Here is a 24876-nt window from a genome sequence, read left to right on the forward strand (position 1 = left end):
GTACTAATTGAATATATTAATTGGATCTTTTCATCGATTTAGGTGTTTGGTTCTATAGTAAGCATATTTAGAACATATGGGTATACTAATCATATGGACAATTTCAGTATGATGTGTTAAAATAAAAATGTTGGTGCATAAGTATACTTATGTTTACAATAAGTTAGATGGATAAAAAAACTTGATTGATATTATATTGATACTTTGAAGACTCAATTGAAATGTTTTGAAATTTAGAAATTAGTTTAAAATTTGAGTTATAAATTAAGGATGTTTGGTACAGTTAACCCAAATTTTTAAAGAAAATATTACTATTCAATGCCTAATTAAATTAATATCATGAGTCAACTGGATCGAACAAAAAAAACTAAAAAATCCAATTTTTTTAAAAACAACAAATTTTATTATAAATGTATTTATTTTTTTAATAATTTAATACTTTTTTTTTAAATGATCCCATTATAGGTTTTGATCATATCTACTTTTTTTGACACAATGGCTAGACGTACCCATAACTCCTCCTCAATCTATAATAGGATCTGATCATATCAGCTCTTTTTGACACAATGCCTAGAACTATCAATAGTCCCTCCCCAACACGCAAATAAGAGGATAATGCGCTTCAGCGCATTTGAACTCACATTTTCCTACATTGGCAATAATATTCATGCCAATCAAGTTAAAACTCAATCGACAATAAATTTTGTAATTTTATAAATAAATAATTGAATTTATGATGCTTTGGAGGGGGGGTTGGGATTTTGACGTTGTTTATATAAAATAAGAATGCCTTTGTCTAGAAGGAACAAGGATTTTGTCCACTGCTACTGGCAATATTTTTAAATATATGACGACCCACTACTTCAAATTATGTGATTCACTTGTAAATCTATGATCGCTCGTAAGAAACAATTATAGCATTGATAATGACTATTTAATTCTATGTATAATTAACTATTTAATCATATCAAACATACTTATACACATTAACTATTTAATTGCATATTAAATTAGGTTAGATGTAGGATTTAGGTTAAAAATAAAATTACGTAACAAATATATTTATAAAAATTAAAAAATAATTTTAAAACGTAAAAGGTTAGACTCTGATTAAAATAGTGGATAGAGATGTTAAACACCGTAATATTTTGGGTTCAAATATTTCATTATGTGTTTGTATTTTTCTATCTTTATATGAATATATATAAAAAAAATTCCAATTCTCGGATCTAATTTAATTGAGAAATTAGGAAAACTCATTCATTTTAAAAAATGAAAAACATTACCATGAGAATATTTTTACCGTTTTATATTTTATGTCAAATTTAAAAAATTGTATTTTAATGAGATCCAAGCTCAAAGTATAATGGTTTTGAATATCTTTAATTTTACTATTTCAGTTAAAGTCTCGTTTGTTTTACATTAATTCTTTTTATATAGAATTTTTCCTTATGTCGTAAATGTGCGATAATCTAATACTGAATAAAGAATAAAAAATACATTTATTTTTTTTCTCATTTTAAAATTATTTTAATAAATAAAATTTAAGGGTTAATATATTGAAGATGTAAATATATAGAGAGGAAAAAAGGATTATATGAACTGTGATACTATGTTATTTGTATCCATTTACAATAAATTAATGTTATTTTAACATTTTCATCCTTAAAAAAAATCAAATTCAACATGATGTGTTGAAATTTAAGATGAAAATGCTAAAATAATATCAAATTATTAGAAAATGATACAAATGATATGGTATCTCAGTTTCATATTATCATTTCTCATATATAGAAATATGGACGAATTTAAAGGAGTAGTTAGGTGCATTGGTCCTCGAAAATTGAAAATTGCTATGTTGATCCCTTAAAATGTTTAAATTATAAATTAATATTTAATCAAATTGTATTTTGACCCAAAAAATCGATTAAATCCCTTAAAAAAATAATCAAATCATAAATTAATACCTGATAAAATTATATTATAACTTGTCAAAAAATTATAATTCAATTCTGGTTTCTAGATTCACTCCTGTATCAATCAAAGTGAGAAGCAAGTGTCTTTTCATTTTCTCGCAATGAAGTAGGCCTTGGTAACTAACATTGTCTACTTTTTTTACTTAGATAATACAAAAATAATATTTAAATATCAAAATAGTATCCCAATGCCATTATTTACCAAAATGGCATGTTATGAACAATGTTTAGGGCTGGAGGGTTTGAGGCTGGAAGCACTAGGGGTGTTCATTCGGTTACTCGACCCGAAATTGCTATAATCGAATTAACCGACCTTTCAAAATTTTTAACCGTTAACCGAACCGAATTTTAAAAAAAAAAATTAACCGAACCGAAATTTTTTCAGTTAATAAGGTCGGTTAACCGAATTAACTGAAAATTATGTGTTTTTTTATTTTTGGTTAAAAATTACCCGAATTACCCGAAAATTACCCAAAAAAATTCGGTGTTGAGCTTGAGAAAAAATTGGGTCGGGTTTAATTTGACCTATTTTAGGCCCTACCCTGAAAAATTCGGTTTACCCGATTTTTTTCGGTTAACCGATCGGTTTCGAACCGATTTAACCGTTAACCGAAAAAATAAAAAAAAATTAACCGACTCCCGACCGAATTTTTTCGGTTAACCGACCGATTAACCGAACTGGTCGGTTAACCGAAAAAAAATTGGGTTAACCGAATTATGCACAGCCCTAGGTAGCACCACCATTTTTTTGCTACCCAATCATTAATCTGTTACAAAAAAATAAGTGTTTTAACGATGGAGGGTTCGGGTTCAACGACACCGATATACATTACGAGTTAAATATGAGTATTTTGGGAAGCAAATTTTAGTGAGTGGTGACAACTTGGCAAGCGAACACCGAATGAGTGGTGCCTTCTTGTCAAGTGACACCGACTATGGATGTAACCGATTGTTTCAGTTTTTTCTGACGGCCTAATGAGATATTGTGGGGAAAACTAAGGGGACCTTATAATAACCATGGTCCCCTCAGCAATGGTGGTGTAAAAAAGAAGAGGGTTTTGGTTGTAAAAAACAATAACAGAGAGGAGAAAAAGAAGGCGGTAAAAAGAAGAAGATAGCAGCAATTTAAGGAGAGAAGAGAAAGAATAGAGTTTTAGTCATAAAAAAAAAAGGAGTAGAGAAAAGAGAGAAGAGAGAGAAGAGGGTTTTACTTGTTAAGAAAAAGAAAGTAACAGTTGGGAGAAGAGTAGTGTTTAGGGTTTTGAAAGGGGGACAATAGCCAAATTCTTAGATTTTGAAAGGTAAATTTTCTTTTTAGTAATTATTATTTATTTCTTTAGTGTTTATGGTTATTTATTAATTGTTTGATTTTGTGTGTTTAAGAAGGAGAGGCAACGGCCAAATTTTTATTTAAAGGTAAATTTATTTTTTGTAATTATTTAAAGGTAAATTTATTTTTAGTTTTGGAAGTAGTAATTTAATTTGGTTTGAAGGTACATTCGTACATATTTTTTGGTGGGCAATATTTAGTTGTTTGTTTGATAATTTTTAATATTTGTTCGGATTTGTGGTGTTGTGTTATTTATTAGTTGGATTTGTAATTTTATTATTTATTTGATTTTATCAAAATAATTCAAAAAAAAAAAACCAAAATGGGTCACTGTACAAATGAATTACTGAAACAGGTTGTTTGCTTCAAATTTGTACGGTGACCCATTTTGGTATTTAATTATTTTTTGGATTATTGTGATAAAAACCCCAAATATGTTGTAAATTAATTGTCTTCAAGCAGAGAAATTATCATAATACTTTTAATTTTTTGATAAGAAAATTAATTTATACATGTTACGTTAAATTGATTGAATGCTAATTAATTGAACTGAATTGGTTTTACAAATTTTTACAGTTCACATACGTTGAATATCTGTTACGTAATAAAAAAAACTGTTATTAGAATAACAAATGAAAAAAATGAGATGATTTCTAAAAAATAAATGATCGACTTACATTAGTGTATCCCAAATTACGTTGTTATTGATTTGTTTATATGGGTAAAAATATTATTAATTCTTCAAAAAAATAACAAACGGTACAAAATTCATTTTCGTTATTTGTTCAAGCGATGATTAAATTTTTTATTTGAAACTGCAGATGTCTGAATGAATTCTTTGATTACATGAATGGATCACACATCAGACACGATTAATGCGGTGTAACAAAATTGTTATTTGTTAATCATGAGTCCCTTTATAAAGTTTCACATCATTTTTTATTTAATTGGGATATATTAACTATTGCGGTAAATTAATATGGTCAGGGCCCGTACCGCGTATTGAGGGGTCATGTCAATGTTGTGGGCTATCTATCGGATGAGTGTCTTATGCCATACTTGGAGGCATCTGGATTCAGATTAGTGACATTGATCTGCATGTTTGATTTGAAATACAACTTGAAATACAACTTGATATTCACATTTCATTTGTCGTGTGGGAAGTGTACTATTATTCTGGAAGATATTGCACTGCAACTTGAGCTCTCAATCGACGATAGTGCGGTCACGGGTGTAAGTACAACATCCAAACCAACGACCCTTTGCTATGACTTACTAGGCACTCGTCTAGTGATGGTGGCAAGAAATTATAGTCAATTTATGTTTTAAATCATTTTTCTTTTTAATGATTACGAACTATAAACATATAATTAATAAATACTATTCATTCAACAAATATATAATTATAGTAAATTAATGTTTTAAAACTTTTGACTTAATTTTTTAACAAACTTTTGATTTTTTTGAAAACAATATTCATGCCAAAGTGGTGTTTAAAGATGTAATATAGTTTTGTTGTTACTAAAATATAAATATGAAAATTCCATCATAAACATAAAAAATTTATTACAAGTTTGAACATGGAGTACATTAATTCAGATTCCACCCGATCGAGACGATTGTCCAATATGGTAGGTTCAATGCGGGCATTTATTTCAGTTATGACCAGTTGTTCTGCACACACCACAAATTTTGGGGTCGATTTTCTCACTCATGTCCATTTCATTACGGATCCTGGTAACTTGCGAGCGACCTTTCGACTTCTTATGGAACCCCTTGTCTAGGACAAGCTCGAAAGTCAGCGGAGACACTTCCCATGTAGACAAATCACGCAAAGCGGGAAACTCATTTCCCTAAATACACAATGTGCGCTCGAGAGTGTACACCACATCAATATATTGTTCAAGATTTGATAAAGGTGCAAGCATAAGCTGCAATGATATGCGTACTTGGGTAGCGAAATGCCTGGAACTTTCTGCAATGGCACCGTCTGTTTCAAATATCAACTCCGTAGGACCTAGGTGGAATACCGAGTTGACGACTAATGGACTCCATAACTTGAAAAGTTTCTAAATATTGAGAATATATTTCTACATTTATCGAACTCGATCTCTGATGGTTCACATCCATTGCCTTACTGACCTCCTCGACAAACACATGTCCCGCCTCCATTTGGTCTACTTATTTCAGCCCCATTTTTGGCATCAAGGTTGTCAGCATGTAGAACATAGTTGAGAAAATAGATGAAATTAGAAGATGTCGTGTTCGATTCAACACAGAGTTAACCACCCCTGCCAAGTTGATGGTCATAGGCGTACACCCAACGCACCAACTTTCAGTTTCTTATCTATTTAAGTTAGACTTTTACTTACATCAAGGTGGACGAGTCACACACATATAGTCTGTTTTAAGTATGTCACACTATAAACGTCACAAGTGAATAAATCCATAAATGGATTCAGGATTTATTCTGTTTGGGTCATGTCCAATATACTGTTAGTTTAGTCAGTCACATCTATATCTCTATCTTCTAGGAGTCATCCGCTCCGATGCCTAAGACAAAGCATCTCCCCAATTGGACTTGATAGACGACATATTAGTCTTTCAATCAGTTTGATCATTTCTTATTAGACTAAAGATATATTTAGGTTCGTCTACTAATACAAGTTGTCTTTCTGTATTACGATTCAACCACATAATACCGTTTAGTATCACTTAAACATTTAAACAACCAATGAGCAATATTTGCTTCTATTTTGATTTTCATGAAAAAAACTATGCGAGGACAATAATACAAAGTATATTAATGTAATTCATGAATAATTTTATAAATCAATCTGTTCGGAAAAGGTATAAGTGTACTTAGATGAAAATACTACACTCAGGGCACCAAATCCAACATACTATTGAAGGGGCTATTTGTGATTGGGTTAGGAAGATCTTTGAAGGAAACACTATAGATTCGGAGTTAAATAATACTCTTATTGTTCTAATTCTTAAAGTTCCTAATTCGAAAAATTTTACGCAGTTTCGTCTAATCAGTCTGTGCTCCTTTTTATACAAGCTAGTTATGAAGGTGATAGTGAATCGATTTGAGATTATTTTTCCTAAGATCATAGGCCAAGAGCAAGCGGGGTTTATTGTAGGTAAAAATATTATTGACAATGTTGCCATAGTACAACAAGTGTTGCATTCCATGAAAAGTAAGAGTACAATTTAGTGGAGAACTATTAAGATAGATTTAGAGAAAGCTTATGATAGGGTGCATTGGGATTTTGTGGAAGCATCTCTTAAAGTGGCAGCTATTCCTAACTTTCTAATAAAGGTTATTATGTCAGCTATCTCGACGTCCATTATGCAGGTTTTATGGAACAAAGTTACGACCCCTAAGTTCAAGCCTGTTAGAGGAATTCGTTAGGGCTGTCCTTTATCTCTATATCTTTTTTGTGTTGTGCATGGAATGGTTGGGCCATTGGTTTCATTCGACTATCTCATTTGGGGAATGGAGTCTTATTCGGTTATCTCGAAAGAGGGCTTTCCCTTTCGCATTTATTTTTTGCAGATGACTTAGTGATTTTTACCAAAGCGAACTTGTAGCATAACAAAATTCTTAAGGACTTCCTTGAGTGATTCTGTGAGTTTTCCAGGCACAAGGTTAATGTTTGGAAGACCAATATGTTTTTTTCTACTAGAGTCAATGGGGACTTAGTGAGGAAGATTAGTGATATACTCGGATTCCAACACGTTTAGGATCTTGGTCATTATTTAGGAGTTCCCTTTCACCAAAGAATCACCAAAGGTTCGTTGAGTTTTTTGGTAGAAAAAGTTCGGAAGAAGCTTTCTAGCTGGGAAGCTAAGGAACTCTCATTTGTGGGAAGGGTAACTTTAGCATATACAGTTTTACTTTCAATCCTAAGTTATCTCATGCAATTTTAATGGTCTCGAAAGGCGTCTATAACAAAATTGAAGAAATGGTGCGGCAATTCATTTGGGGATCTCCTGGTGGTAAAAGGAAAATGACATTAGTGAGGTGGGATGTTATTTGTCAGCCTAAATCGAATGGAGGTTTTGGGATACGACATCTTAGCGATCAAAACTTCACTTTTATGATGAGGCTTGGTTTTAAGATTGTCACCAAAACTGATGCTTTATGGGTTTGGGTCCTTAGAGCGAAGTATGGGATAAATGACAAATTGTCGAAATGTATTACATGGAGTAGAAGCTTTTTTTATGTGGAAATCCATTTCTAAAGCACGACCTTTACTGTGTGATAATTTGATATGGTCAGTGGTTGATGTAAATAACGTTCATTATTGGAAGGATTCTTAGGTCCCTAATATGAGACCATTAAGAAAACATGTTTCTGCTTATGCAAATGTTGTTTCAGACTGTAAGTTGAGTGAAATGGTTACGAAAAATGGCACATGATGCCTCGATCTATTTCGAGTTTGGTTGACAGAAAAATGTTATCCAACATATCGTTAGCATTCCCCTACCAATGTCTTTTTGTAGGACCAGATTTGATCTTTTTGTCTCGTTCTGCAACAGTTGCCTTCTTTGTTAAAAGTGCATATTGGATATTGAAATAGGGGTCTTGGAATCCCAGAGATGCAGTTTGGAATATAGTGTGGAAATTCCCTAGGACTCAGAGAGTTAGGCATTTCATTTGGATAGTTTTGAAACAGAGACTCCTAACCAATGTCGAGAGAGTTCAAAGGAGGATTGGTCAGGATGAGTCATGCCTTCTTTGTGGACATAGATATGAGGATGCATTACATGTGCTTAGGGATTGCCCGGTTGCAAAGGATGTTTGGTACCAAGTTTTTCCACTAAGTCAACATGGGGTTTTCTTCTCTAGCAATTTAACAGAATGGTTGATTTTAAATTTGCATGATCACTCAAATCACAACACGAGGGATCCGAGTTGGGTCTATCTATTCGAGTTATTAGTGTGGCATATTTGGAAAAATAGAAATTCTTTTATCTTCCAAGGTATGTCCATGAATCCAAATGAGATTATTAAGGTCTCATATAGCTAAGCTAAACAATATATTTTAGTACATAGGGATGTGTTGAGGTTGGGATTAGAACCCTATTTTGAGCATTCATTTCCAAGTATGTGTTTTTTTTCTCAATACTAAAGGTGTCGTTCAGGCGAACACTGATTTATATGTTGCAAGAGGTGGTGTGGTTTGGGATGAAATGGGGAAGTGGATATTGGGATATAATCAGTTCTTGGAAAAGTGTTCAGTCTTTGTTGCCTAGCTATGAGGCATTTTGGATGGTTTACTTCTACTTCAGAAGTAAAGGCATGATAGGGTCATCATCCAATTTGATAATCTTGATGTTGTTAAAGCTATTTGCGACCGTCAGTTAGCTGGGGCACGTATATCACTTGTTAGGAGAATCCAACATATTTTATCCCATGATGACAAGTGGTTCGTGCGACATACCTTTAAGAAAAATAATCAGGTAGCGAATGCATTAACTAAAATGGCTTTTGCGAATGATGAAGATTTGTGTTTATTTGATGTCCTTCCTATAAAGATTCAAGTAATTTTAAAAGAGGATAGAGTGAGAGGTAATTTGGCTCCAGTTATTATTTCAGTTTTTTTTACACCAAAAAAACACACCTGTTACCTCTCTTATATTAACTAATAATTAATAAAAATATTTCAAAGTCAATTCTAATTAAATTTGTGCGACTTGATTCACATACATCAAATTCAATTAGAGCTATAGATTAATAAAAATCTCATATGGTCGCGTAACCAATTTGTTAAGTTTTTAAATGGACAAGAATTAAAATGTCCTTTTCAATAATAAAAGGATTAAAATGAACATTTGGTATACTATAAGGACTCGTATTGTATTTTAACCTCATTTTTTGAGTAATAGATGGTATTATAAAAAAAATCAAATTATAACAAATTAAATAATACCGAAACTATACTTTAACCCCCAAAAAACAATATCTTCAATATATATTCACACACAATTTTTCTTTTAAGAAATATGACATATTCTCAAGAGAAAATACATATGTTTAAACTTTAGAGACAATATTGTTAAAAAAATAAAACAAATACGAACATAAATCATGAAATAATCATAAAAAATATCAAAAAATAAGAGTAAATCTGGTAAATTTAGATATTAAAATATTGGGATTAGTTTTATTCAAGTTGAAATTCAACTTCTTTTGAATTTAAATTATTTGGAGTTAAGGTAATGTTTTATTAAATTCATTTGGGTAGGTTAGTTCATTATATAAGGTAGAATTATTATCTTTTTATGTTGAAATAAAATTATATCAAATTTAAATATATATTACTTAAATAGTCCAACATAAGTAAAATCTTCAATTAAATTTATTTGTGAGATATTTTGAAATAAACAAAATACTTTCTCCGTAGCAATGTAAATAATAACATTTTAATTTACTTGAATTTAATATAAAATTCCAACAATTTTTACAATTAAATTTATATTTTTAAACTTGAAAAAGTAAAAAATAGATAATTAAAATTTTAAAAATAGAAATAAGGAGACCAAATTTTAAATATATGAAGATTACAAGGACTTATATAATATTTTTAATTTTTTTAATTAACTCTATTTCTTTCTCTCTCTTGACACCATACCACACTATAACTATAGGGAATTAGGAAAAGCAAAAATTCTGTATTTAGCTCCTTGAAAATTCGCTACGTTTTCTCCCATATTATATGCTCTGCTCTGCTCGCCAGTTCCCGGTCGCTCCATGAAAGAACCTTCCCTCTCCCTTTATCCTCTCTAAACTTCATTTCAATTCAACCCTTTTTTTCTCTCTTGTTTTTTCATTACTAAATCAACTAAGGAACCTCTTTTTTTTGGGTTCTTTTTGAAAAGCAAAACGCCCGAGCATTAATGGAGAAAAAGCAAGGTTTTTTCTCAGCTCTCAAAGAGGAAGTAATTCGTGGGCTTTCACCTTCCCGCTCGAGGACCAACAGCCCCGGAAGAGCCCGGTCACCCATTGCCATTCTGTTGCGGAGAAAGAAAAGCGGCCACAACAACTACGGAGGCGCTTACCTGGCGCAACCGGAGCCCTTGATCGCGAGGTACGGTGTCGGGGAAGCGTTAGCTCCGCTCATGGAAGGTCCCGACCAGGACGGAGGTGAAACCGGGGACTCCAAGAGGCTTGGGTCGGGGCTAGGACAATGGGTTATGGGACAGTTATCGAGGACTCCATCCATGGCTTCCTTGAGTTGCAAAAGGTCCGATCTAAGGCTGTTGCTGGGGGTCATGGGTGCACCTTTGGCTCCTGTTCAAGTTTGCTCCACTGACCCTTTGCCTCACTTGAGCATCAAAGACACTCCCATTGTTAGTCCCCTTCCGCCCCCCCCCCCCCGGTCTTCTTTAGCTTATAATAGACTTAAAAAAGAACAAATGAACTTCTGGGTGTTTTTTTTTCTGCTTATGCTGGTTTGAATGGTGGCTAAAGTATTTATCAGTTATAGTATTTTATTTGTAATGTTCTTGTATTTTTCTTTAAGCTTCTTCTATGGTCTGTGTATCCATTTTATTAAATCATGGTTTTCATTCAAACTGTGGTTAGCAAGAAACTTGAGTAAAAACTCCATTTCATTGCGGTATGGTGCAGGAAACTTCCACTGCTCAGTACATATTGCAGCAGTATACAGCTGCTTCCGGTGGTTTGAAGCTGCAAAACTCTGTTCGGAATGCGTATGCAATGGGAAAACTGAAAATGGTAGCTTGTGAATACGAAACTGCTGCGAAGACGGTTAAGAACCCATATGGCTCCAGGGGTGCGGAGTCCGGTGGGTTTGTGCTCTGGCAAATGAATCCGGACATGTGGTATGTTGAACTTGCGGTTGGGGGCAGCAAGGTTCATGCTGGCTGTAATGGGAAGCTTGTGTGGAGGCACACACCTTGGCTTGGTGCTCGCACTGCAAAGGGGCCTGTTAGACCCTTGCGTCGTGCACTTCAGGTGAGGTCTCCTATGCTTATCAGCAGCTGAACATTGGCTCTTCGGTTATACTTCTAGCATTACTGGTTTTCTGATTCTCTCTTTGTGCTTCACTATTCCTAATTCAGGGTCTTGATCCGAGAACTACAGCTAGTATGTTTTCTGATGCAAAATGTATAGGAGAGAAGACAATTAATGGTGAGGATTGCTTCATCCTCAAGCTCTGTACCGACCCCCAGACATTGAAGGCAAGGAGTGAAGGCCCTGCGGAGATCATTAGGCATGTCTTATTTGGCTACTTTAGTCAGAAGACCGGGCTTCTGGTTCACATGGAGGATTCACACTTGACTCGTATTCAATCCAACGGTGGGGATACTGTTTATTGGGAAACCACAATCAATTCATATCTTCAGGATTACCGTCCCGTCGAAGGTATCATGATAGCACATTCTGGCCGTTCTGTCATTACACTTTTCAGGTTCGGGGAAGCTGCAATGAGCCATACAAAAACAAGGATGGAAGAAGCTTGGACGATCGAGGAGGTTGCCTTTAACATACCAGGCCTTTCTGTTGATTGTTTTATTCCTCCAGGTGATTTGAAATCTGGATCCATCAGTGAAACCTATGAGCTACCTCAGGACGAAACAGGGAAGAGTGGGATCGCCTTATCAGCATATCATGCCAAAGTTGCTGCACTCGAGAAGGCACAGGATAATTGGCTGACAGTATGATTTGCAGGATACAAGTCTGAAGAAGTGTAGAATTCACAACTTAGAAAGTGCTCAATTTGGTAGCTAGTTCAGTTGACTAACCCATTAGAAATTAAAAAAGAAGGTAGAAGTCAATTTTTGGACTTCGGTTTTATGCCTCTATTAATCTGTAAATAGAGCATAATGGTTCATATCGGGAACTCTATGAATCTTTATACTCTCAATGCAGAATCCAACTATGGAGAGTTGGAGCTCAGTTTTTCCAATTAGGGATAGAGCTAATGGAGGTTGGTTTTTAGTTTACCCGGCTTTGATGGTAAGTAGCAAAGCTACCCCATCAACCCTTTTATTTTTTCTATAGTTACACTAACTATATATAGTATGGCAGCATAAAGGATGCTGCCAGTTTAACAGTAATGTCTAGTTTTTTTTTTTTGATGTTACAAATTCTGGATTTGTGATTCAAAATGTGATGATTTGGGTTGAAAGTTGTTTGGGGGGTTTGAGAGAAGGGAAAGAGATTTTGCCATTTTTGTGGAAATGGTGATAAATAGGCATAATGGTAAATGAGATGGAACTAACTATATTTCTTACCTTCTGAAAGTTATTCAATGCTTTTGATGAATATACAGTGATCCCCATATTTCCTTCATTCTTTTCTAAGTTTTAATATGTGACTTGTGAATGCCCAGATTATCTTTGTACTACAAGTGACGACACTCGAACCCTAATGCTGTTGTTAGGGTGTTAATAAGAACTTTGGTTGAACCACCATATCTTTAAGAATATACTTAATCTTCCTACATCAAGTAGGCAGCAATATCTAAGGTTATCTTTGACCCATCACTGCCATTGGAACCCTTTAAGGCTTGAGTGTGTCCCCTTGGTGGGGTGTCCAAAGCTTTTTTTAGTCAGACAAGCCAACATATTTTTGAAGCAATGCAAAGCCCCACCTTTGACCACAGGTGTAATGTGGGGTTAGGTTGGGTCAGTGGTGTGAAGTTGTGGTGGCATCGTTCAAAGCTAAAAAAGCTAAGCACGAGATGAAAGTTCCTCAAAACCCCCATGTGATTCTTCATTCTTCTTTTGCTTTTGCTTTGGTTCCTTTGCTTAACTGTTTTAACAGATCTTTTTACCTGCTTTTGCCAACTTATTTATTTATTTATTTCGGTCTTTCTTCATCTTTACTCTCTGAGATATAGGTGCTGAGGGTGGGGAAAGTTCCAACTCATCCCATGTTTTCTGAAAAGTCAATCTCTCTTTCTTTTACTCCATTTTCTTTTTAAGGAGCCATAGAGGACTTCTCTCTATATGTAAAATCAAGTCATATAAAATTTGGGCATATTTTAATAAATGCCTTATAATATATTTTTACTAAAATGTTTTTCTTTTAATTTTATAGATATTATATCTATTTTGATTCAATTTTATCATTATAGATGGCTTGAGGAGTTTTTTTTACTTTACCGATGGTGTACAAGACAATAATTCAAAATAATAAATATAAAATAAGAAAAAATACTATATATGTATTTGTATTAAGAGTTTGATTTTATTTTGTCTCTGTACTTAAAAAATTGGTAAATTAGTCCTGTATGTTAGATCAAAGAGCAGGACCAACTTGCTCTTTGATCTAATGTACAAGAATTAATTTATCTATTTTTTGAGTAGAAGGAGCAAAATACAATGTGACTCCTAGTATAAGGGTCTTTATGGCACTTCTATCATATACAACATTACGATATTATGTAAAATATAGAGTTGAGTTGAGATTTTTTTTTCAAGAAGTTGGAGGCCACGTGGATTGAAGAAATCATTTTGGGCTCGGAATTGGATGTTATTAATTTTGAGTTTAACTTGTTTAATTGTCGATTTAGTTTTAATTTGGTTGACATCGATATTTTTATCAATGTGGGAGGACGTGGATTCAAGTGCGTTGTAACGTATTCATCCTCTTTTTTGAGAATCAGGAAGGGGTCGTGAGTAATTATAAGCGACTTGATTAAATTCAAAATTAAAGTACTTTAATGATTGGCTGGTTTAATTTCAGATTATTAACTATAAAAATGGGTTAAATTTACATTAAAGATTTTGGTTAAGCTGCAATTGAATAAATATTACGTTGTTTGTGAGGTTTTATCCCGTGAATAATTTACTATAAATCAATTCTTATGTTTGTGAAGCTTTGTTGAATGAGTAGTTTATTATAAATCAACTCTTACAAAATAAGTCCAATTCACTCACCAACCCTTTTCCCTTAAAAACTTAATTCACAAAACAAGTTACTTACAATGAATTTGTACTAGAATAATTTCTTGACTTCAACAAAATAGATTCTCTCTTAATCTCAAGTATTCTGGTGTTTAATGGCTTGCAAAAGTACAATTAGGATGTTCAAATTTTGGTTAAAATCGAATTAACCGACCGAAATCGAACTACTTCGATTAATCTATCAGTTAACCAATCTAATTCGATCGGAGGGCGGTTAATGGTTTCTTGAAAGTTCGGTTATCGGTTAATTCAGGTTGAAATTGGGTAATTAACCGAATTAACCGAACTTTTAAAAAACCAATATTATATATTACCATTTCAGTTAATTTTGGTTAATTAAGTTAATTTTAATCTAGTTAATTCGGTCAAATGAACATTATTAATTTACTTTTTGATATGTTTTATACTTGTTTTAACAAAAAAACAAAAACATAAAAATTTCAGTTAATTCGGTTAACCGAAATAATTTGGTTTGGTTAATTTATTTTGAAAAAATTTTGGTTCGGTTAACGGTTAAGGGTTTAAAAATTTCGATTAATTCGATTAATGCTAGTTTGGTTTGATTAACTGATTGAACACTCCTAAGTACAATCAATGTAGAGCTCTCTCTTTTTTTCTCTCTTCAAAAATAGTCTTCAATAAAGAAAAAAGTGGTAGATATATTCTCGATATAAACTTCTTTGAAAATAAAATCTCTTCGATTATGAAAATTTCGATCACATTGAAAGTCTTGATAAAGTCCTTACTTTGACATGATTCTTGTACGATTTGCCTTCACTAATGCTCTGCCAGAAAAATCTTCCAAGATGCTCAATTAAAAACCCCAATAGTTTTGATCAAAAGATGTCAACCAATATGATAAGTTACAATTGTCTACCAAATGTACGTTAAATTGCAACTGGAGTTGCATCTGACATTTATAACTAGCACTAACAAATTAATTGAGTGTAAATCTTTTGATTGCCTTCACTATGTGTATACTCAAACATATATGTTGAACATACATCCAATAATAACAAAAATAACCAACAAGCTATTGGTTTAGTAATAACTTGCATGTGGGTTCATGTGTTGGCATGCATTTAGGGCTAAAAAAAGGAAAAAAACATATACTTTAACAATTTTTAAGGTATCTACTAATTATTTCATTTAATTTTTTATAACCTTTTATTTGTGTAGAGGGTTCTTTAGTAGAGAGAGGAGGTGTTGCAAGCAAGTAAATAGAATGTATCAGGAGTAGCTAAAGAGGAAAACTAGAGCAAATCTTATAAATTGAGCGTAGTAATAGGTGGGGGCTTGTAAGGTGGAAAAATGTTACACGTGGCTTACAATAAGACTAAGTATGAGAATAGTTTAAAAGAGTCTTAGAGATAGTTTTGGGAGTTAGAATGCTAAAATTGTTAAAAAGTCCTTTCACAAGTTGCAAAAGGCTTCTATTTATAATGTCCAAAAATAAGAGTTACAAATTTAAGTATTAAATAGGAGTAATGACAAATATTGTAAGTTACAAAGGCATTAATATCCTTTTAATAATAAATAGTTTAGGTTAACCGTGAAGGGTAAATAGTGAATAAGAATTCACTATGTTTCTGAAAGAAAAGGGAGAAGCACACAATGTTATATGAAAAAGTTAAGAGGAAACCATTTAACTACCTCCATATTTAATACACCAAGTCAATCTTCTTCAGAACATCCCGAGAATCTTGCCTTATTTTGAGGTTATTTTCACTTCTTGTGCTTTTGTGAAGTAATACCTTGTGAAACATTTTATGTAGAACATCACTTGAAATGCAAGCTATTCTTAATGAAGAATTCTTCTTGAACGAGAGTTGTTCCTGAATAAGGGTTATTTTTATTTATTCCAAACATGAATTGTTCTCAACATAGCCACTCTTAGTAGTGGTTGTTTCAAACAAGAATTGTTTTGCAATGATGCTTTTCTTTAAAGAGATTGTTTTGAATAATGACTCATATTTAAAAAAAACTCACAATTGTTCTAAATAGAAATTGTTTTAAATTGTGGTTGTTTTGAATTATGGATATTCTAAACAAAAGTTGTTTTGAACATTAGTTGTTCCCAAATAACAACTACACTCACAGCTATTTTAAACTAGAGCCTTATTTTGAACATAGTCGCTCTGAACTAGCTATTCTCAGCGACGATTGTTTTGAACAACAATTACTCTAAACAAGAATTGTTCTTCCGGAAAAAGAATTAAGTGAAACAATATCATTACTTATTCATAGTTAACCTTTTTATTATCACCTTTGGGAGTGCAATTCCTTAAAACAGAACCTTATTATCTTTGAAAAGAGATAAAAGATTAGTAGTAAAACTAGTACCTACATTTTTTTGTTGTAATCAAAGTATCTATCGTCCACGGCAATGACTAATCCTCTCACCATGGGTGCTCTCCGAAAAGTAAATGATTAGTCATAAAATATGCTCTATTCCCATGAGCAGAGATCGAAGCCCCAACCATATACTAAATAATGAGATGAGCAATCACCATACTACTCCTCATAATTAAAACTAGTATCTACATTTTATCTATCTTATGGTTTCTTTTTGTGTTTTTTCCCATCTTCATAAGTTGCAGCAGGATCTTTAGGGAGTGTTGTTAAACTGGCGGACATTGTTGAGCACTTCAAAAATACATGTGCACAATACACAATATAATATGCAATAAAAGTTAGCAATGTCAATTCATATTAGAGTGTCGGCAAAGGAAATTTGGACGTGAAAGTGGTAAAAACATAGATAGATATTTATGAGAGTGAAGGGGAAAAAAAGACCATATTAATGACAGTGCATGGTGGAGCAATGGAGCAAGAGGGTATCTCAGTTGACTTCAACGTACATTGCTTTCAAAGGGGGGAAAGGGGAAACTTAAATTTTTTTTTTTTGCTAAAAATTTATTGAAGATGGTTAAGAAAAGGACAATACGAGGGACTTGTACACGATTGATAAAATCTAATTGTTGCAACATTCATAATAATTTGTTTTGGGTAAGAGGTGAGAGACTCTATTACCTATCCATAAGTTGGGTTATTGGTTTAAGTTTGAAGGTTACTCGAAATACGAAAAGTTTGGACAAAAGTACGATACCTACAAAATGAGTTTCGGCAAGCTCGACCCACCCATTCTATACTTCTGTAATATATTTTTATTTTATGTATATATTATGTAATTTATACCACATAAAATTATATATATACATATGATAATACAATACTAGGTAACATTATAACAAAGATGTCTAAATTTAAATTTTTAATAAAAAACCATATTAAATATTAAATATTAAATTAAAAATAATATGAGTGTGTCTAAAATGGACTTAGATTAACTATTTATAAATCTGGGTAAATTTGAATTAAATTTTAGACACATATTTTAGATCAGATCGAGTCAAGCTTGGACAAATATAAAGTGTGCTAATATTATAAATATACTTAGACCCACCCATTAACGTCTCTAACCTTTACTAATTGAAGTTTGGGAAACTATTTGTAATAGAGTTGAATTTTTTATATTTCACAAGTATGCAGGCGAGGTTTTGGGTTGATGGCATGCATGGTTGAAGGTCTGGAAATTTTAAAATATCAAGATTGAGTCTCAATTTATGTAAATCATGTTTAGATTTTTAGTTTAGTTTTGTTTTGAATTAGATTCGAATATATTTTTGTTATCAATTTATTTATGCATTGTAATGATTGATTTTGATTATAATGATATAAACGTATAAATTGTAAATATAAATATAACTTTTAAGATTATATATATTTAACTAATTTTCTTTCATGTACAATGTACAAATTAATTATATGTATTAATTTAATTGCATTACATTAATTATTTACAAAGTTTTGATATTTTTTAGTATTAAGAGTTTTTTTTAAATTTATGTCCATCACGTTGCATATTGAGAAGTTACCACATATTAACACAAACTAACGATGTTTATGCGAAGATACTCACTTGAATATATATGCACATATACAAATATATATTGTGATGATTGATTCTGATCGCAATGATATATGCGCATATTTTGTAAATATAATTTGGAAGTGAAGTATAGATGGATATTTAGGAGAGTGAAGGAAGAAAAAACCCATATTAATGGCAGTGCATGGTGGAGCAATGGAGCAAGATAGTATCTCAGTTGACTTCAACATGCATTGCTTTCAATGAGGGAAAAGAGGGAAACTTAATTTCTTTTTCTGCTACAAATTTATTGGAGAAAGATGGTTAATAAAAGGGACAATAAGAGGGACTAGGACCAGATTGATAAAATCTAGTTGTTGCAACATTCATAATAATTTCTTTTTGGGGAGACACCATGGTTGATTGAAATGTGGGAAATTATTTGTAATAGTGTTGAAGTTTTTAATTTTCACAAGTATGTTAATGAGGTTTTGGTTAGATGGCATGGTCGAGGTTTTGATAATTTAAAAATCTCAAATTTGAATCTCTCATTGTATAAATTATGTTTGAAATTTTAGTTTAAATTTGTTTTCCACATTTGAATATGTTTCGATTATCAATTTATTTATGCAATGTAATTATTGAAATATTGATCGAAATTCGATTTTAGCTCGATTGAGTATATAATTATAAAAGCTTCTAACTTGTTTTAAAGTAAAATTAAATTATTTGTAAGGACAACTCCCTCATAGACAATCATGGGGCTTTAGATGGGCCTAATACACATCAACTTATTGAACCCACATCACTCAATAACTTGGCCTATGCATATGATTCAAAATAATAGTATTGTTGTTGGGTCCAAAACCAAATAAAGCTAAAATTATGTTGCCTAAATTAAATAACTCATACAAAATCATAGATCATTATAGAAAAAATGTGGAGTATGCCTCGCATTTCGGTCAAATTAAAACACAAACAGAGAGCAACGCCGTGATAAGGATCCTTGGATGTCGCGACAATGAAATAGGGGAGAAGCAGAAATGACGTTGCGACGACACAATAGGGGACGTTGCAATGTGGCAACGTGTCATGCAATTTTCTTGATTTTCTTCTTCCAGTCAAATTCTGATTATTTGTTCTAGTCGAACTCTGATTAGTATAGATTATTTTAAGATTATTTGATTTACGAATTTAGCCTATAAATAGGCCCTATTTTCTACCCTAGAAAGATTAACCCATAACACATTTAAGTATTAACTTTTACAAGCTTTCTGAGAATTTTGTATTTAAGTTTTGAGGGTTTTTATTTTCAGGTTTCGGGGTTTAGTTTTTATCTCCATATTTATACTCTTCTTTTTTGTCGATTTAGTGAATTATCTTTGCCCGTAGTTTTTACCCTCTTTGGAGTTGTTTTTCCACAAAATTTGTGTGTTCGATCTTTTCAATTTCTTCGTTAGTTTTCTTGTTCATTGCTTACACAGGTTTATCCCCAACAGAAGAGGTCATTGTCATCATTTAAAGTAGAATCACAACTTAACATAACTTAAACTTGATAAACAACTCAAAAATAGAAATTTGATTTCATAAATTTGATATTCCAAGCTTGACACTAAATAATCAATGCCTACAAAAATACTTAAAAACAAAAAAAAGATAATCAATCTCTCTTCATCTCACAAGACACAAAATTTTCAAAACAAAATTAAAGAACTGCTACAAGATCTGGTCAAAACATCAAGTAATGATCTGATCAAAATTCCATCAAAGAATATTATTTACAATTTCATTATGTTACAGCCAAAATGTCTCTAAACATTAAAAATTGGAGAGAATGGTAACCAAACTCAAAACAAGATCCAAAGAAGAAAGTTGAAGAATAAAAGAGAAGTTGTCACTAACCCTCTTAAATCGCTTTAAGCCAATCAATTATTACATTTAGCTTTAACTACCCAAGTTATTCAACACATTTATTTTGATAGTAATAATACTCATAAGGACTTTAAAATAAAGTTTTAATCATTTAATTTCAATTACTTTATTTTCATCATGTGATAGACATTATAGCCATGCCATTGCCAACAACATCCCCATAGTACCATGGTCACATCTCCCCATTGCCCACCCATACATTCATGGTTCCATTTTAACTACCCTTTCCTTGACACCTATACAACTATATATTAAAGGCACTAAAGCTTTTCAATTCTAATTTCTTTTACTTTTTAGATTATAAGAATGGGTAATTTTCAATATGATCCCTATATTTTATTTAAATTTGAGATTTAATCTATATACTTTAATTTTGACATAATTTAATATCTCAATTTTTATAATGCCATTAGTTAGTCTAAATATTTTATTCTAATTAAAATGATTAATATATGAATTTTTAAGAATTGTTAGCGCCGTTAATTTTTTTATTGAATTTATGATCATTACAATGTTATTTTTTAGTTACATGGATACCAAGTTTATTTTATTTTTTTCAAAATACCTTACCAACATAAAAGAATTTTAACAGTGTTAACAAATGGACCTAAATTTTTAAATTTGAAAAGCAGAGAAACTAAATTCCTAAAAATAAGAATACACAAATTAAATTCCAAATATACGAAGAGTAAAAAAAATTTGAACAAATTGTAACCTTTAAATTTTTACACTATAATTTAATTAAAAAATAAATAATTTAATTGGACCCTTTGGACAATCGTTTGAGCATACTTTCAAAATTGCTCAAGAATAAATGTTGACATTTTGACTTGGATCTCCATAATTGTTTTCTTCATAAGTAAATAAATGGTAGTCGAATTTGGATGATTGAAGGAACTATAAGATCAACATGCCTTATCCATTAAGGCTTACCCTCATCCTTATTCTTTAAACCTTATCTTGTGAATTATGCTGATGAATTTACTTATATAAGATTGTATTTTGAGATAAATTTTGGAGGTTTTTATCCCGATTTATTATGCATTAAATTGGTGATTTTATCTCCACAAAATCTGCTAAGAGGAGACTTTTGTACTAGCTTATAAATAGACTGTTGATTGACTTCCTCATTGAGTTATTTGGGTGTATTTAGACCTTGTTCTTTTGTACTAGCTAGCATATAAATAGAGTGTTGATCAAATTCCCTGTTTAACATTGCATGTAATATGAGGTATTTGGGGAGAGTAAATTGTAACAATATAAATTCAACTTTGCAGCTACAATTATTATTACGAGATGTTAGATTGGACTTTTGCTAATAGTTATATCAAATTAACTGTTGAATAAAATCATTCTTTGAATGAGGCTTGCAAATAGGATTTGTGAATCCATATTGATTCTTTATTTACTTATCTCTTTGTCTTACATTTTGAATTTGTGTTTATTTCTTTCTTTACTTTGCTTCTTGTTTGATGTGTTTAAAAGGTTCTCTCCGAACTTCTATTCAATCATCTATTTGAATATCGAATTAAATGTGTAATGATAAAAAAAAAAGTAAAAGGAAATTTTTTTAAAAAAATCATGAGAGAAGGAAGTAGGCAGCCACCAACATAAAATCCCATACAAAAAGAAACAGTAAAACTCCCTCCAATACAAATGAAAAATATAAAAGCTCCCCTCAAAAAAAATCTCCCAAAGAATACAAATATATATAAATAAATGTAAGCTCAAATATGCATTGTAAAAAGCCCCATCAAAGAGACTTAAGCCAGTAACAATATATAATGGAAATTAAAACACTGAAAACAAAAACCATAGCTAAAGACACAAATGGTGAAGAAAAGACTTCATGGTTTAAAGCATTAAAGTGAGGATACCCCATCCAATCACCAAGCTCCACACCATCTTTCTTATGGACCATGTTTTCTCTACTCCACTCTGCAATAATCAAATAACATCTTGTATTCATATTTTTTCCCACTATTATAATAATTGGATATGCAAAAGAATAATAGCTTCATCCATTGAAAACTAAACATGCTTTTGGATAAAAATATATTTAGATTTGAAAAAATGAATTTAAACTATAATATTAAAAAATATATTTTAAAAATAAATTGGGTTTTAGTTAAATACTTGAAGTATAGACATACTTAGATAGAATTAATTAATTATAAATATAGATAAATTTCAACAAAATTTATAGATGCCATTAATATGATTTGTGTGTGTTGATCCAACCTGAGGTCTAATTAAAGCTTTCCATGTCAGAGTTTACGTTAGAATTTTGGAACACCCTCTATATTTTTGCTATATTAGACATACTAAATTTTAAACCCCATAAGAGAATATGCATATACATATACATACCGTATCGGTTCCAGCAGGGCCTGGTGAAGAAGCGCCGAGGCTGGGAGTAGGGGCCTCAGTTGATGGAGACGGTGGGCTGGAGGCCGAAGGTGATAGCGCTGGAGACTTAGCTTTGGTCTTGCTAGGGGCCGGAGCTGGAACCGTGGCAGGAGGAGAAGCCAAAGGAGCTGGTGGTGGGGTAGCTGGAGGAGGAGTAGCAGGAGGGGGAGAAGCAGGTGGTGGGGTAGCCTGCGGTGGAGAAGCCGGTGGGGGAGTTGCGGGAGGTGGGGTAGCTGGGGGAGGAGTAGCCGGTGGAGGAGAAGCTGGTGGTGGGGAGCTAACGGGCGGGGGAGTCGCTGGAGGAGGAGTGGAAACTGGTGGTGGAGAAGCTGTCACTGGAGGTGGTGATGATGTAGGAGGAGGAGTGGAAGCTGGTGGCGGAGAAGTAGTTGTGGGTGTTGGAGGTGGTTGGGTAGTAGGCGGAGGTGTGGAAGCGGGTGGGGTCGGCGGCACCGGCGTGGATGTCGGAGGATTACTAGGAGTAGGAGGAGCTTGGCCTAAAGCGCCAGCTACAGCAATGCAAAACAAAGCTGATAAGAACAAAAACTTGTTATTAAGCATCATGTTGGAAACAATGGTGACCCTTTAATCCTGCACACCCTCTCCGCTTAAACTAAGCCCAGCCGCGCAAGCAAAAGAGGGAGAAGAATAGCAAGTATGAGAAATGAAAAGATGGTGATATTTATATAGAGGATATGGAAATTTCTATATCATATTTCAATTTTAAATCCCAAAAACAAATAATTTAATAACATTTTTATTTTATTACTAATGGGAAAATTATATTACTAATCCTATGCAATTTTAATTTAGTGTAATTTAACTCTTTCGTTGTGTTATTAATAGGTTCAAAATTGATATTCGATCGTACAAGCAGAGATGTAGAAATGAATCAATTTTGTTAAATAAGCAATAAATCTCAATCTTAGTCAAATGCTTAAAGCTGTTATAAAAAAAAATCACGTCACCACTTTAACATTAATAAGTATCAAATTATATAGAAGTAAAGGATTAAATCTCTAATTTCAATTTAGTAAAGGGACTAAACTGGAATTAAAGGGTTAGAGTTTTTTCCTCGTTTGGTGAGGTAAAATAAAAACCCTAGTGGGGCATCACTTTGATGATTATAAATGATGCGTTAGTTAGTCATACTTTAGGTAAAAAACTGTAGGTGAGATTAGTGTAGATTGAAATATTTTAGTGAAAGGTTAATTTATACCTTAAAAATTTTGCAATATTTGGTAGTTCCATGAAATGATTCCCACTATCATCAACTTTTCAATCATTCAAATAGGTTTTAATTTGTTTTGTTGTGAAATTTTTAAGGAGTCAGGTCCGGTTGTTATAAAATTTTAGGTTTGAATTTGACTTGAAAAATAGGTTTAAAATTTTACTTAAATCCAGTCTAGATAAAAATATTAAACTCAAGTCTGGACGTATTAAACTTTTTATATTATTATTTATATAAAAACAAATTTAAAAAATATAATACATCAAATACACTAAAAATATTAAAATAGATGTTTCCTAACAAATTGAAAATACATTAAAAAAGTTTTTATACTTAGCAAGCAAATGCCTCTAAAATAGTAGCAAAATTAACAATAAAAGAGTTATATAATATCCAAACAATAACAGCAAAATAGTAGTAATATAATAGCAAAATGGCAGCAAAATAACAGTAGAAAAAAAATTTTAGGCAAATTCGGGCTGAGCTGTGTCAAGCCCAGGTAAAAAAAGATCTTACCCGAGGTCGGCCCTTTTAGAAAATGAGCCTTATTTTATTGTCGAAACTCATTTTCTAGACCTATATTTTTCCCAAATCCTCCCACTTATGGGGCGATATTTAGGGCTTGGGCAGGTGGCTCGGCGCATGATTAGGTCTAACGATGGATTCTTTTGTTAGTAATGTTTATTTTGGTGTTTGAGTTTTTTGTGTCTTAATTTGGTACCTAATTTTGGCTTTAATTTTTTTTCCAATTAAGCACTTAAGTTTGGCTTCAATGTTCAAATTGGTACCTAATTTTTTTTTGTCCAAATTAATTACCTATATTTTGTTTACCAAAGCACGTGTGTCAAACATTCATTGGGTCATATGATGACATTTGGCTTAGGTATCAAATGAATGTCAAATCCGAACTTGAGTACCAAATTGAAACAAAAAACACAAATACCAACTAAGTATTGAAGCTAAACTCAAATATGGAATGGTATGTTAGCCCATTTGTAAACAAAATTTCAAGGAAGACTTAAAATTTAGCATCTACTAAGCTTTCAGTTTCCCTTTTGTATGTTACAATTGATGTTTGTTTAACGCATAAACTTGGTATCTTTTTTCCCGTAATGAT

General features: G+C 32.2%; 2 protein-coding genes across 2 annotated transcripts; one reads left to right on the top strand and one right to left on the bottom strand.

Annotated features, from left to right (window-relative positions):
• Nucleotides 1-9987: 9987 nt before the first annotated feature.
• LOC107918526 (uncharacterized) lies at nucleotides 9988-12637 on the top strand. Its single transcript, XM_016848099.2, has 3 exons — nucleotides 9988-10668; nucleotides 10949-11296; nucleotides 11404-12637. The coding sequence occupies exons 1-3, from the start codon at nucleotides 10216-10218 to the stop codon at nucleotides 12004-12006; spliced, it is 1404 nt and encodes a 467-aa protein (XP_016703588.1). The 5' UTR covers nucleotides 9988-10215; the 3' UTR covers nucleotides 12007-12637.
• Nucleotides 12638-21847: 9210 nt separating this feature from the next.
• Nucleotides 21848-23143, bottom strand: LOC107920457 (classical arabinogalactan protein 9). Its single transcript, NM_001327175.1, is given in 2 exon segments — nucleotides 21848-22057; nucleotides 22490-23143. Coding segments are annotated over 2 exon segments (687 nt in total). The 5' UTR covers nucleotides 23093-23143; the 3' UTR covers nucleotides 21848-21973.
• Between the last annotated feature and the right edge of the window lie 1733 nt (nucleotides 23144-24876).

This window comes from Gossypium hirsutum, chromosome D13 (genome assembly GCF_007990345.1).
Source record: "Gossypium hirsutum isolate 1008001.06 chromosome D13, Gossypium_hirsutum_v2.1, whole genome shotgun sequence".
Classification (NCBI taxonomy): domain Eukaryota; kingdom Viridiplantae; phylum Streptophyta; class Magnoliopsida; order Malvales; family Malvaceae; genus Gossypium; species Gossypium hirsutum.